The sequence below is a fragment of the Polypterus senegalus genome, chromosome 11 (genome assembly GCF_016835505.1).
Source record: "Polypterus senegalus isolate Bchr_013 chromosome 11, ASM1683550v1, whole genome shotgun sequence".
NCBI classification, from domain to species: domain Eukaryota; kingdom Metazoa; phylum Chordata; class Cladistia; order Polypteriformes; family Polypteridae; genus Polypterus; species Polypterus senegalus.
The window spans coordinates 142,925,312-142,941,835 of NC_053164.1; the positions used below are offsets into that span (position 1 = coordinate 142,925,312).

The window sequence follows — 16,524 nt, forward strand, 5'->3', positions numbered from 1 at the left end:
GGAATTAGCTTCTAATTAAAAACAGGTTAGACTGAAACTGCAGCAGCTGTGGCTTGAAAAAGAAGAAAGAATGTGATATATCCAATGTACTTTGGCTGATTAGATAAACACTGTGTGGTGCCATAAATTATGGGGTAATACTGTTATCTAGGGGTAACAGTTTTTGGTATGCAATCTACATTAAAAGAAATACATACCATTTGTTTTAGAAATAACATGAAGAGACTAATGCTAAGGTTGAGTAAACGGATAACATGCTCTAAGTGGTTTAAGAAGAGACTAAGTATCAGGTGACAGTAAGACTTGCCAGTTGTCACATATACAGGTAACTTCATAAAAAAGGGTAAAAGCTGAACTTAAGAAATGTTTGAAAAGAACAAAAATTTAGTAGTAACGAGGCATTTATTTGGGTTTTCAACCCAACAAACCAATCAGAGTAAATATTCAGATGGTGTAAGTCACAAAAAAAACAGAGTAAATGTCAGGATTAATTCAGCACATTTATGTAAATTTAGTTATCAATAAGTATGAGCTTTGTTCTATGACCGTTTGCTGACAACCTCTGTCCAGTACACTGTTCTTTACTAGATTGCTCTAACAGGATGCTCCCCCTTCAAGCATCTGCTTAAGAGAAAATAAAGGATGCCGTGAACAAGTTTCCTCCTGCCTGGTTCCTGACTCCGAGTGCCTAGCCAACAACAAGATTTCTTTAATATATTTCCAATTTATTTCTACCATAGTTTTAGTAGCCTTTAATTGGTACAACAGAGAAACGTTGGTCAGAAAAAGTTTATTTAAAATCTTTTTTTTTTTCCCCCACCCCTTTATCCCCCACAGGTAAAGGCCAACTCTGTCAAGCAAGAATTCGAAAAACAGGATGAGTTAAAACGATCAGCCATGAGAGCGGTAGCAGCACTTCTGACCATTCCTGAAGCAGAGAAAAGTCCTCTAATGAGTGAATTCCAGTCTCAAATCAGCTCAAACCCTGAGCTGGCAGCCATCTTTGAAAGCATCCAAAAAGATTCCTCTTCTGCAAACATGGAATGTATGGATACCAGTTAAACCCATTACTTCCAGACTGGGACCTTTGTAAACGTTCCATGCATTGCACTGAAAATATAGTTTAAAAAAAAGATGAAATAAAAGAAAGAAAAAAATGTAAAAAAAAAAAAAAAACATAAAGGAAAACATTGTCTAAGCTTAAAAGCTTATCACTTTGTTCCTCTTTTTTGTTGACGAAATGATATGTTTGGCTTTTTGTTCACTGTTGCTTTTCTTCTAGTGTTTAATCCAGAAGGATGCAAAGTGCACGAGTGCTTCAAAATAAGTCTTTGGACGCTGTGGAGCACTATTTGATAGCAGAAGAAAATCAAACCAGCTTTTATCATAAAATGGGAGATTTAGACTTTATATAAATTTAATTATATACAAGTGTACAGGGAAGGGGAGCTCATAGTTTTTTTTTTGTTTTTTTTTGTTTTTTTTGTTTTGTTTAAAATTACAAGGTTGCTCATATACAAAATGTGTTCTCTCCTACCTAGACATCTTTATCTTGGCTGCCTGATCCCCTTTTATAATAAACAAGCTAAGTTTATAACTGAAGGCAGCTAGGAAAAAATGACTGTGTGATGATGTCATTTAATAAGGTGAAAGAGAGGTAGTTTCTTGCTGTACCCTGCCATTCCTGCATGAATTTATAACCCGGTGTATAGCAAATAATAATGGCATGTACACTTGAATGAGTACATTTGCTGTCTCCTTTAGTGCATTATTTGAAATTGTGTCTTCTATCAAGCAAACCCATCACTGTTTATAACAGAAGTGATTTTTAGAAGTATTAATGTTAGAAGAGATGGAAATGTCAAGAAAGACACATATGTGGTGCTGTAGGGCTTGGACACTTTTTTTTTTTAATACTGAAGCAGCTGTAAGATCTCTTTAAATGGAACCTTTTTTTCCCCACTTGCAAGGGTACCTCACAAATTACTGTTGTGGGATTCTTCTCTGATTTTTAGTGAAGACCAAAAACGCCAGACCTCATTTTTGGCTCAAAACAGCTATCAGATAGTGCAGTTGAAAAGCTAGCATTCATCACTGATTTTTGACAGGAATCTGTTAAAATATTGTTACAGTGGGTGTACGCCTGAATAAAAACATCAAGAATTATTTTGTAAACACTGTGAAATGTATTTTTTATTTGACATTTTTGTGAAGTACTTTTTAGGAATTAGTCTGTTTTTGGTCTAGACCAGTGGTTTTCAAACTGTGGTATGCAAAAAATTACAAGGTAGTGTATGAGAGAACACCGCAATAGACACATACATACATACATACATGCATGCATACATTTGGGAAATCATGTTGGATAACCGAGGAATGGATAAAAACTCCAGAGATCTTTAATAGGTAGAAGGGCCATCCGTTATATAATGGCTGAACTTGAATCGCCATTGCCTGTTGCTGTGTCTCACACTGGTACTCCTGTGAAATTCAATTTCTGTCTCCAACCTGATTATTCTCTTTATTTATTTGGACACAGAACTTCCCTAAATCTGACAAATGATAGCATAGTAACTTAGCATTCATCATCCAGTTGATGGACGCAAGTAAAGGAGAACCTACAAAGTTTTTGTTTATTTACTTAATGGGTAAGTGCTCCTTCTCAACCCATGCTCTGCATGGGCAGTAGACAGACACCTTAATTCACTGTTACGCATGAAAGGATTTTCCAAGAATTGTTTAATTTAACAATATTTTCACAAACACATGTTTCGGTCATTGCCAGCTGGTTGATTGGGTTATGACCCCACATTTTGATTACGCAACAGTAATTTGATCTTTTTTTGATGCTGTTCGGCTGTGCTCCTGTTCTAGCTCATTACAGCAGGAATATTTAACGCCATTCTCCATTAGGACATGAAATTGCATTCTTCCTCTGCCATTACAACTAATGCAGGGAGTGTTGTACATATAAAAATGAGAATTTTTGGACACAATATTTCTTTTAAAAATATTTTTTTGATCTCAAGTCAAAATCTGAGTTTTTTGATCCAAGTTCATATGCAACTGTATTATTTATGTAAATTTACAAGTATGGAAACTTTAGGGTAGTTTTTATTCTACAATAAATTACAGTATAATTACCATTATTGCATTTAAATAATTGTTTAAAAGAAGATTAAGCATACAAAACAAAATTTTAAAGGGCATACCAACAAGCAAAATGTCAACAATGAATTTATAGTATTCCCAAAAGCACTAATTGGGATGTAAAGAAACATCACCTTTAGTTTCCAGAATAAAAAGTACCTAACAATTTTAAGATGCTGAAAAAGTGGTACTTTGAAATATTTAAATTCCCAGAAGTGGTACTCCAAGTAAAGAAAAAAAGTTGCGAACTCCTGGTCTAGACCAAATATGCCCATGCACCTTCATCAGTGTACAGGTAGTAGTGGTTCACAAGATGCTTCTTTCTCCAAACCAGTTACATTTTATTCGTACATGGTTAGTGTTCTGTTTGACACTTTTGTAGATTTACTGTAAGTGATTTTCAGAAATTCTAACTCTTAAACCATTATGCCTGATTTAAGTTTAAAGGAATCTAAATGTGGGTGACCACATCTGTAGAAGCCTGATGCCTTATTTGTCAGGCCTTGCCTTGTTTCCAATGCAGGGTTCCATCTTGAACACAATATTTACAAATGTGTGTATGTGTTTGGTTAACTCCTGGATTATGTTTATTGCAGGGAAGAAAAACAAATGATGTGAATACAAAAGAGTTTTTAAAAGATTTTTTAATACTGCTGACTAACCAACCAGAGCACAATAGTGAAATCTTAACAAATGCAGACTGCAAATCAGTTAAGTTTTGAATTTTATTTTTATTTTTTTAAAGAGAGCCACTGTATTAGTTTGGTAATTAATTTCTGAAAGAGACTGTGACCAGAAACTGCTTACTCTGAACTTGTATTAAGGATTAAAAGATTTTTTTTTTTAAATATTTTGTTAAAACAAAGAAACCATTGAACTTTTGTGTTAGATAAAAGATCAATTGATAATAGAGGTTTCAATTTTGAACATAAATCGTACGGTTTGTCAGAGAAGATTAATTTTTAGGTGTAGTACTTTATATTTATTAAAACATTTAAAGGATACAATACACTTAGTTATTTTATAGGAAAGTATTGACTAACTCCTATTGTTTGCTTGCTCAACAATAATGAACGTTTTGGTATCTTCCTTTGCAATAGCAGCTTTCTAAACTTATTGCTGGTTCTCTTCTGTGAAAGACCTGTATAAAATTAACATTGATGTTTAATATACTAATGCTTAATGCTAAACTGAATACTTCCCTTGATACTACAGTGCTGTTGGCTGCATTCTAAAGCAACTATTCACCTTCAGAGGCACACTATGAAAATAAAAATTGAAGTTCTACTCTCGCTTTTCCTTGACTAACAAAAATGTCCTGTATTTCTTAAAAGACAATAACTGCCAGCTATGCATGTCATGCGACATGTCTGCTTTTGCCTGTAAAGTAAATCCAGTTCAGTGAACTTCAGATGATGCCTTTGTATCATACCTGTACCTGATGTGGCTTCTCACAGTAACATTGCTAAATCTCAAATTACGAGACTTGTATCTTCAGTAAGTCTACAAACACGGTCATATTTTCTTTTTTTAACCTGAGTCAAGCATAACTTCTGGATGTTTGGGCTTGGTTGTATTATTTATTCGGGCTCCATTGTGTTCATGGTTTCTTTGTTTTAATTACATTTTGTCTTTCTGGTGTAATTCATATTCCTGTAAAAACCAGATTTTTCCCTACAATGGAAATACTCTAGTCTAAGAGCAGACTTTTTCCTTTTTTAAATTGATTTAGAAGAAGCAAGAAGTGATCATTTTGATTTACCACAGTATAACTGTTTTTTGGCTGCAAGGGAGTTTTATAATAAAGCCACTACTGTATATGGCAGGGGGTTAAGAATTTTGGCTCCCTTGATAACCATGAATATAAAAGCAATGCAGAGTACAACGCCTAAATAATGAGCTGTATATATGATCGGCCCCAAACAGGAAAACTGCCTTTTTTTTTCTCTCAAAACAGATACTTTTACTTAGAGGTGCTTTTTGTTCCTCCAAAAGGGTTGTTTGTAATTTGGCAAACCAGTGAAGAAATTTTAACGTAAGTAAAACTGGCAAGAAACATTTTTGTTTCTTCTTTTACACTGGAGTACAAAAATAGTTAACACACTGTTATAATTTGCTAGATATGTGAGTTAATAGATAAAACTCCCTAAAATGTATCAGTTTCCCATTGCACGGCTGCCCTTGGGTCCTAATGTGGGATCCTGAGGTGGTTTGTCGTGTGGTAGGTGTTATTGCATGCTCACAACCTCCTCCTCCTACTTGGGATAACAAGAAATCAGCTTTTCAAGAACAAAGGAGGAGTGCGTCTTGTCCTCATGTGCAGTGAGGGAGGTAAAATGAGAATCTAAGGGCCAGAGTTAAAAAAAAAAAAAAACAAAAAAAAAAAAACACATTGTCTCGTATCTTGGTGTCATCAGATCTCGAGGTTGAGCGTTAGAATTGAGAATTGAAATGTGGCAGTGGTTCATGTTCTCTGCTTCTGGTTTAGGTCCTTTTAAAGACCAAAACTATCATGAATTCCACAAAATATCAGAGTATTCTACCTAAATCCTGATTTACCTTCCAACTGGGCAGTAATCAAGCACTCTCCTCAGAAATCAGAGTTTTGCTGTGGTTCTCTCAATTTTCTACAGTTGATCTGGTTTGAAATCCTTTGCATATAATAGAAGAACATGGGTGTCCCATCCAGCGTTTGGATCCTGCTGTATTTCTGGTTCTGTCATGATAGATCTTGGGCCTTGCAGCACTAAATAGGTTTCATAAGGTGGATTGTTCTTTTGAAGACCTAAAGACATTACAGACCTAGAATTTACTTTCTCTTGGTGTTGGTGTGGTCCGAGATCTCTTCCAGGGTGTTCGCCACCATATTAAGAATTATAAAAACGAGTGACAAGCAGGTGCTCTGCTAAGTTGTTTTTATCTTGCACCCAGTGTTGCTCCAGCTCTTGTGACTCTTCATTGCATTATTCAAGTTCCAGAAAAGGTATTATTAATGTTATTACAATGTATCTGTGTTCCAAGCTGACCCTAAACATTAGGAAGCTGTACATGAGTTTACATTCATTTTAACATCTGGGCCACTGCTGCATTATGGGATTGGATTTGTTTTGGAGGACGTGCATTACAATAAAAGCCTGTAGTGTCACCATTTTGGACATAACCTATAGATTATTACCTCTATTCAGTGGTTTATCTGCTAGCTCCTCCCCTTTATGTCCATTAATGATATATATACACAAGTAGAGACCCCAAAGTTGTGTCTGCACCCAGAAATGATGTTGACTTTGCAAAGACCTGCTTTTACTCAAGTATGTGAATGACAATTTTCTAACATTGGTGTTTTAAAATAGTGAGTGGTGTGAAATCTTACACTTTAAAACTGCAGCTTTCTTTCTCTGCTTTCCCAGGTATTCTATCCAAACTTTACAGTAAATTTAATGTGGGGTTTTATGGTTGTGTTTAGTCTAAATATGATCTATGACTCTAATTCTAAGTCAATTATGGAATTATGGCCACTTCCTTTCACCCAGAACTGCTCTGGCCACCCATGTCCATTTGAAAGGCAGCATGTGACTGTTGAGGCTTCACTCTGAGCCATCGTAATAGTATCGTAGGCCCCTGTTTTGATAGCAAAACGGGCATCAGAAACATCAGTGGGCCTCCGGCCAGCCCATACGTTAAGACGGCCCTGGCATCTCTCTTTCTTTTGGAATAATTTGACTTCGCTCAATATTATCTTTATTTCATAAGAGGTACTTTTGGGTTTCTTAAGTAGTGCTAATCCTTTGTAAGAGGCTTTGGATAAAATCATCCTCTAAGCAAGTAAATGCTAATATAACCCTGCAATAAAAATTCAGCACAAAGGTGCAATTTCCAATTTAACGTTTCTTCTTCCATTTGTAATAGTAAAAGTGAAATCTTCATTTGCAGTTGTCCTTGGAAACTGAGTAATAAACACAAAGTGTGTGTTAGAAAATTACACAAATGGATGAAGAGTTCTTTGTAACTTTTATATAATTTGATAATACACAGGCAAATGTAGTTGTGCTTATTAATAGTAAAAGATGAAACTGTTAAAACAGTTATATAAACATAAAATATCCACACATGTGTGAATTTGTAGTAAGATCTGCATTACCCGGAATTCATAAAAGTAAATCAGTAGTATGGGCATTGTTGCAAGGTGTGTTTGATAACGCAGTGAAGTGAACGTGTGTTATGCTAACTTACAAGTAAAACCTTTTGTTTTTTAAAGAATGACACTGTGAGGTCCATCTGGGATTTGTACAACTTGCTACACCAATACCTGATTTGGTACTGTTAAGAAAGGCACTAGGACAGAATTTGATTTGTTTAAAAAAAAAAGAAGAAAAAAAAATCAAATAGAAAGCAGGGCAGCTGGGGGGTTTGGATGGCCATTGTTGACTGCAAAATGTGATCATGTGATACCCCCCGGCCCCTCAGCCAAGGTCCGCTTCCTGTATCTGAGACGGTCATGACTGGGCTAAAACAGCGGCGCAGTATCCAAACAATTTATTGAAGTGCATATGTACAGTGCAAATAAATACGTCATCATAAATAATTAGATAAATCATAAGAAAAATAGCAAGGGGAGTCACTGCCAGGAGGTTAACATTTAGAAGTGTGGCAGAAAGGGGCCTCTTCTTTCTTCCAAACCAGCACCACTCATAACAGTCTCACACGTAGCGCTGTTACAGTGCTTCCATCATCACGGCCCTCTTGGGATAACAGGTAAAGACCCCAGCAACATTTGCACACAGCTTCCATCGCCACAATACCTCCAAAGCTCATCCCTTCCAGGACTAACCCTCTTACTCCAGCCATGTCATTAATTTTTCAGTGTTCCTCCAGAATCAATTCCCTCAATGACCATGACTCCTCCACTCCAGGACACCAACTCCATCCACTGCTTCCCCACCTGTTCCTTCCTTCCATCATCATCTTTTGTTTAATGGGGGTTGGCAAACCAACTTAAGGTGCATTGCCAGCACCAACAGGACTGGAGTGTGATGCTGAATGGGGGGAAAATAAAACTATGACTAGAAATACCTATTTTTTCCAATTAAATGCTTTCAAAATAACCTTATAGTCTACAAAATATGGTTCTATGAATCAATTTAAACTCATCTCCATACCTCAATAATTGTTCTAATGTCAAATTATCCATTCCTAGGGATTTAAAAAATTGAACTCATTGTAGTTCATATGCCACACACCCTAATAAAGTATGCTCTACTGTCTCTAATTGATTACACAATCTACATACTCCTGACCAATGCTGTCCTGTTTTGAATAATGTATAATTTAATCCAGTGTGCCCAATTCTGAGCCGTGTTAAATTGAATTTTAACACTGGGACAGAGTTTTACTAGCAGCCAAACTGTTCCAATGAGCATCCAGAAGCAATGTTTGAGTGATGGCAGCAGGCTGACAACCAAGAAGATGAGATGGACACAAACTGCTTGGTCTACTCCCATTTATCAGTCTTGCCTACAGTGTAGAACAAAGAAGAAGAAAAAGACCAAAGACAACAACTGAAGACAATGAACAAAGACTAAAGCCAGGGCTGCAGAATCGTCCATGCAGTACCCCCAGGCAGCCACCCCAGAACCCAACAGGGCTGTGGAGAACTCCATCCCCCATGGAGACCTGCGAGAAACCGAAGCACCATCATCAGCCAGGGAGGCTGCCACCAAGTGTCCCGGGGAGGTACTGAGTAGCCCATGGTTGCTCCCCCCAGAACATACCTTGAAGGGGCATCCCGGGCCCGCCACAATTGTTATAGATTTGCATTGTAATTTAGGGTCTCGGGGTATTCGAGCGCAGGCTAGTTGAACCAAGTTAGCATTCTATGAGATGGAAACTGCAAATCATTTAAGAATACCAAAAGTAAGGGCAACAGATCTGAATTCATTAACAACAACATCATTTATTTATATAGCAAATTTTCATACAACAGTGTAGCTCAGGGGTTCTTAACGTTGGTGCTGGGGACCCCCTGTGGCTGCAGGTTTCTGTTCCAACCAGCTTCTGTTTTTAATTGGACTCCTGGGCTAATTAAGTGAACTGATATTTGCCAGATTCTGTGTTTTGGGAAAAATGCAGAAATTAGAAAACGAAATTTTGAAGAAAAAAAAAATATATATATATATATATATATAGGGTACGGAAAGTATTCAGACCCCCTTCAATTTTTCATTCTTTGTTATATTGCAGCCATTTGCTAAAATCATTTAAATTATTTTTTTCCTCATTAATGTACACACAGCACCCCATATTGACAGACAAAAAAAGAATTTTTGAAATTGTTGCAGATTTATTAAAAAAGAAAAACTGAAATATCACATGGTCCTAAGTATTCAGACCCTTTGCTCAGTATTTAGTAGAAGCACCCTTTTGAGCTAATACAGCCATGAGTCTTCTTGGGAAAGATGCAACAAGTGGCACACCTGGATTTGGGGATTCTCTGCCATTCCTCCTTGCAGATCCTCTCAAGTTCTGTCAGGTTGGATGGTAAATGTTGGTGGACAGCCATTTTTAGGTCTCTCCAGAGATGCTCAATTGGGTTTAAGTATATGTATATATATATGTATATGTATGTATATATGTATATATATGTATATGTATATGTATATGTGTATATATATGTATATATGTATATATATGTATATATATATGTATATGTGTATATATGTATATGTATATATATATATATATATATATGTATATATATATATATGTATATGTATATATATATGTATATGTATATATATATATATATATATGTATATATATATATATGTATATGTGTATATATATATATGTATATGTATATATATATATATATATATGTATATGTGTATATGTATATATATGTATATGTATATATATATATATATATGTATATGTATATATATATATATATATGTATATGTATATATATATATATATATATGTATATGTATATATATATATATATGTATATGCGTATATATATGTATATTTTTGTATATGTGTATATATATGTATATGTGTATGTATATGTATATATATATATATATGTGTATATGTATATATATATATATATGTATATGTATATGTATATATGTGTATATGTATATGTATATGTATATATATGTATGTATATATATATGTATGTATATATATATATATATACAAACCGGATTCCAAAAAAGTTGGGACACTAAACAAATTGTGAATAAAAACTGAATGCAATGATGTGGGGATGGCAAATGTCAATATTTTATTTGTAATAGAACGTAGATGACAGATCAAACGTTTAATCCGAGTAAATGTATCATTTTAAAGGAAAAATATGTTGATTCAAAATTTCACGGTGTCAACAAATCCCAAAAAGTTGGGACAAGTAGCAATAAGAGGCTGGAAAAAGTAAATTTGAGCATAACGAAGAGCTGGAAGCCCAATTAACACTAATTAGGTCAATTGGCAACATGATTGGGTATAAAAAGAGCTTCTCAGAGTGGCAGTGTCTCTCAGAAGCCAAGATGGGTAGAGGATCATCAATTCCCACAATGTTGCAGAAAGATAGTGGAGCAATATCAGAAAGGTGTTACCCAGTGAAAAATTGCAAAGACTTTGCATCTATCATCATCAACTGTGCATAACATCATCCAAGATTCAGAGAATCTGGAACAATCTGTGCGTAAGGGTCAAGGCCGTAAAACCATACTGGATGCCCGTGATCTCCGGCCCTTAAACGACACTGCACCACAAACAGGAATGCTACTGTAAAGGAAATCACAGAATGGGCTCAGGAATACTTCCAGAAACCATTGTCAGTGAACACAATCCACTGTGCCATCCGCCATTGCCAGCTGAAACTCTACAGTGCAAAGAAGAAGCCATTTCTAAGCAAGATCCACAAGCTCAGTAGTTGTCACTGGGCCAGGGATCATTTAAAATGGAGTGTGGCAAAATGGAAGACTGTTCTGTGGTCAGACGAGTCACGATTCAAGTTCTTTTGGAAATCTGGGACGCCATGTCATCCGGACCAAAGAGGACAAGGACAACCCAAGTTGTTATCAACGCTCAGTTCAGAAGCCTGCATCTCTGATGGTATGGGGTTGCATGAGTGCGTGTGGCATGGGCAGCTTGCATGTCTGGAAAGGCACCATCAATGCAGAAAAATATATTCAGGTTCTAGAACAACATATGCTCCCATCCAGACGTCATCTCTTTCAGGGAAGACCCTGCATTTTTCAACAAGATAATGCCAGACCACATTCTGCATCAATCACAACATCATGGCTGCGCAGGAGAAGGATCCGGTACTGAAATGGCCAGTCTGCAGTCCAGATCTTTCACCTATAGAGAACATTTGCCGCATCATAAAGAGGAAGGTGCGACAAAGAAGGCCCAAGACGATTGAACAGTTAGAGGCCTGTATTAGACAAGAATGGGAGAGCATTCCTATTTCTAAACTTGAGAAACTGGTCTCCTCGGTCCCCAGACATCTGTTGAGTGTTGTAAGAAGAAGGGGAGATGCCACACAGTGGTGAAAATGGCCTTGTCCCAACTTTTTTGGGATTTGTTGACACCATGAAATTCTGAATCAACATATTTTTCCCTTAAAATGATACATTTTCTCAGTTTAAACTTTTGTTCCGTGATTTATGTTCTATTCTGAATAAAATATTAGAAGTTGGCACCTCCACATCATTACATTCAGTTTTTATTCACGATTTGTATAGTGTCCCAACTTTTTTGGAATCTGGTTTGTATATATATATATATGTATGTGTATATATAGATATAGATATTAAAACGTACCAAGCAGTTATATGGGAAAGATGTTTTTTTCTTTCTTTTTAACAACATTTTCATTTTGATTTCCATTCTGTTTTTTGCTGGGTGTTCTGATTGTTTAAGTAATCCATTATTTTTTAATTAGTGGGTCTAATGCTAAAGTAGTTGCAGCCTTTGGTTATTCTGTGTTGTTTGCCTGGCTGTCTGCTGTGCAGGTTGTCATTATTAAGATACAATGAAGGAAGCAAACTGCACAGAGAGAGGGTAAAATATAATAAAATCAACAAAACAGGGTTAAGCATTTAAATCTCTAGCAAAAGTAGAAATATTCTAAATGTAAATATCATGCAGTGGTGCTTTCTTAATGTAGAATAAGAGAAGAGAAAAAGGAATACCAGCTAATTAAATGAGATCAGTGTTAGCAGTTGTCACTGATTATGAATGGTTGGAACAAAAACCTGCAGCCAGAGTGGAGCCCCCAGGACTGACTTTGAGAACCCCTGGTGTAGCTCAAAGTGCTTTATAAGATGTCAAAGAGAAAGTTACAAGAAAAGAAAAACAATTATGATGAGTCAATGATATTAAAGAATAAGTAAGGACAGAAAAAAACAAACAAGCAAGCAAAAACAAATACTTGTTTGGCTGGGAAAAAAACAAAATCTGCAAGGGTTCCAAGGCCAAAAGATCGCCCAGTCCCTATTGGACATTCTACCTAATATAAATGTTTTTAAATCCTCTTTGTTTCCAAACTTCATATGAGAGGATCTGATGAAGTTGAGACACCCGTATTCATTCCATCAACCCAAGGGGCTGCGTAGTGCCAGGATCAGGTGAAAAACCAGAAAGGTGGAGATTAGTAAAGATTGCAGATCCCTGAAGAAAATGATAATTCTATGCACCAAAACAAAAAATGCCAGGCCTAAGTGTTCTGAAAATCTATTTGAAATTATATGAAAATTTAGCCTACTACAAAGTTAAATAAAAATATAATAAATATGTGACCCTGTCGTTAGAATACAGCGGGTTGGATAATGGATGGATATAAAATAAATAATATTATAATAACAATTGTCACACACATGCGAATAGGAGGAAGCTGAGTGGACCGAAAGAAGGTAATTTCACGTCAGGCCAGGGGGTTTAGGGGTGCGCAAAACTTCCCTCTATTTTCTCTGCATACTACATACAAGAAAACCTGTCTGATTTCTCTTCAAAGACGCCACTTCCAGTTCTGGTTCCAGCATCCAAGATGACATCATTTCCGGGACCTGGTCTACACAGACGCCATTTTGCCTTAACAAATCAGTTCCAACTGAGAACTCAAACTGTGCACTTCAGTGTGACGACTAAAACCTTTTGCAACCAGGTACAATATATGGGTGGCTGCCCCAAACCTTTCTGTATGTCCGAGGCTGATTTATTTTACACAATATAAATGAATGTATGGCCTATCTCTTACTTGCTGTCCACTGTTTTAACAAACCAGTAAACAAACTGTAGCTGATAACAAGTACATTTAGATTTTCCTTAGCAAAATATTATACTGAACTGTGCAAACACCACTAACTTGTAAAGCTGCCTATCTTGCAAAGTAATTTTGCTCAGGTAGCCTTATCTATCTAAGCATTTAATCACAGAGTAAAGATTTTGAGCTAGAAACACCAGTCTGTCAACTATCTCAGGCTTCAAGGATGCCCAATGACAACGAACAACTAAACTCCCTCTCTGATGGTGGACTGGTGGCAGGAAATCAAAAGGTATTTTTGTGCCAGGCAGCTTAAAGTGGGGAAGATGACTGAATGTTCCTTCCACCATGCAAGGAGATCGGCTTTGTACTCTGCTAGCCCTGACACTATGCAACTGGACAGTTTATTCTCAGTTGTTTTCCTGTTTGATGTTGTGTGTGTGAAAAAAGCCTGCAAGGGATTGTTGGCTGGTCTGCAGGCTTAGACACAGTGTTAATCACAGCTCTGCTCAGAGGATCGGTGACTCCATTTCTAATACAGCTCTGAGCTTCAGCGCCACAATCTTGTCAGCTGCCATGTGGATTTAAATTGGGGATTGACAAATGATGTCATGTGCAACATGTCTCTAGGTGATGGGTCAGCATACGTTTCATTTAGGTAACCCACAATGGCAGATTTAATGGATGTGCCAAGCTCCCTATCTTCTTCATCATGTGCCAGGATGGTAGAGTTGAAAATCATTAATTGGACATATGAAAGAGTGACATAGTCCTCCCAAGACGATGCATCTGTGAAAAGATTTTCAGAGCTTTCTGGACCACCTGAAGCACCTCTAAATCTTGCCAGGAAGGGACAGGACTTTCTCCTGGTCTAGAACCCTCTCAATCATTTTCTCTCTTGATTCCCAGCGTGTTGGAGTCTCTGTGATGAGCTGGTGAGCAGGCAGATTGAAAATTGCATCTGAAATTCAGCCGGCTGTAGGAGAAGCTGCTGACAATTCGTTTGCATTAAGAAATTGCCTGGGTCACTCTGTCATTATCCATGCCCTGTTCTGTAATAAAACATGCTCTTACTTTTTATATTTTACATTTATGTTAAAAGGAAGCCCACGTAGACCTAATGAAAATTGACTAACACATGGCTGTACATTAGAAATGCATTTAAATTTCTTGCAATTTTAAATTGCATTTGTTTTTTTTTTTAAATAAATCTGTAAAACACATTTCATTTTTAAAAAAAATAAAAGTTTGGCCTAAGGGCATTTTACATTTCATGCTGTAGCTAATTTAAACTTCCACTTCATGAAATTAGTAATGTGTTTAACTGACATAACTTACTGTAAAGGCAAGCAGTTTAAAACTCACTTTAACTGCCTAATTCTGGCTTTTGTAAATATAAAACTTAATCTGTTAAAGCTATTTTTTTTTTTTAAACTTGCACTTACTAATTACCAGATGATGTCGTTGCCTAAAGGAGTGCATTCTTTGCCACTTCAGCAATTGCACCACTGTCGGTTGTAATAGAAAGCAGTCTCTTTTCATCCGCTTTTCAGTTTGCGAGGGTGTCTGGCAGAGCTTCACGTGTGCCACAGTGTGGTTTTCAGGGAAATACCTCATTTGCAGACGCACACGTTTAATCTCCCATTCTTTTATAAGTATGTATATGTACAGTCATATGAAAAAGTTTGGGAACACATCTCAGCCTGTATAATAATTTACTCTCCTTTCAACAAAAAAGAGAACAGTGGTACAGTGCATCCGGAAAGTATTCACAGCGCATCACTTTTTCCACATTTTGTTATGTCACAGCCTTATTCCAAAATGGATTAAATTCATTTTTTTCCTCAGAATTCTACACACAACACCCCATAATGACAATGTCAAAAAAGTTTACTTGAGGTTTTTGCAAATTTATTAAAAATAAAAATACTGAGAAATCACATGCACATAAGTATTCACAGCCTTTGCCATGAAGCTCAAAATTGAGCTCAGGTTCATCCTGTTTCCCCTGATCATCCTTGAGATGTTTCTGCAGCTTAATTGGAGTCCACCTGTGGTAAATTCAGTTGATTGGACATGATTTGGAAAGGCACTCACCTGTCTATATAAGGTCCCACAGTTGACAGCTCATGTCAGAGCACAAACCAAGCATGAAGTCAAAGGAATTGTCTGTAGACCTCCGAGACAGGATTGTCTCAAGGCACAAATCTGGGGAAGGTTACAGAAAAAATTCTGCTGCTTTGAAGGTCCCAATGAGCACAGTGGCCTCCATCATCCAAGAAACAAAAATTCTCTGGTCTGATGAGACAAAGATTGAACTCTTTGGTATAAATGTCAGGCGTCACGTTTGGAGGAAACCAGGCACTGCTCATCACCAGGCCAATACCATCCCTACAGTGAAGCATGGTGGTGGCAGCATCATGCTGTGGGGATGTTTTTCAGCGGCAGGAACTGGGAGACTAGTCAGGTTAAAGGGAAAGATGACTGCAGCAATGTACAGAGACATCCTGGATGAAAACCTGCTCCAGAGCGCTCTTGACCTCAGACTGGGGCGACGTTTCATCTTTCAGCAGGACAACGACCCAAAGCACACAGCCAAGATATCAAAGGAGTGGCTTCAGGAAAACTCTGTGAATGTCCTTGAGTGGCCCAGCCAGAGCCCAGACTTGAATCCGATTGAACATCTCTGGAGAGATCTTAAAATGGCTGTGCACCGACGCATCCCATCCAACCTGATGGAGCTTGAGAGGTGCTGCAAAGAGGAATGGGCGAAACTGGCCAAGGATAGGTGTGCCAAGCTTGTGGCATCATATTCAAAAAGACTTGAGGCTGTAATTGCTGCCAAAGGTGCATCGACAAAGTATTGAGCAAAGGCTGTGAATACTTATGTACATGTCATTTCTCAGTTTTTTTATTTTTAAAAAATTTGCAAAAACCTCAAATAAACTTTTTTCACGTTGTCACTATGGGGTGTTGTGTGTAGAATTCTGAGGGAAAAATATGAATTTAATCCATTTTGGAATAAGTGATGTGCTGTGAATACTTTCTGGATGCAGTGTATATATACTGCTCAAAAGAATTAAAGGAACACTTTTTAATCA

At 36.9% G+C, this 16,524-nt stretch overlaps 1 protein-coding gene across 1 annotated transcript in view; it reads left to right on the forward strand.

The window, feature by feature from the left end:
- The window catches only part of cand1 (cullin-associated and neddylation-dissociated 1), a 98,769-nt gene extending 96,594 nt beyond the window's left edge, over nt 1-2,175 (forward strand). The window contains exon 15 of the mRNA XM_039769733.1: nt 838-2,175. Coding sequence (XP_039625667.1) covers nt 838-1,062 — 225 coding nt within the window. The 3' untranslated portion in view covers nt 1,063-2,175. The remainder of the gene's footprint in view (nt 1-837) is intronic.
- The last annotated feature ends 14,349 nt before the right edge of the window (nt 2,176-16,524 follow it).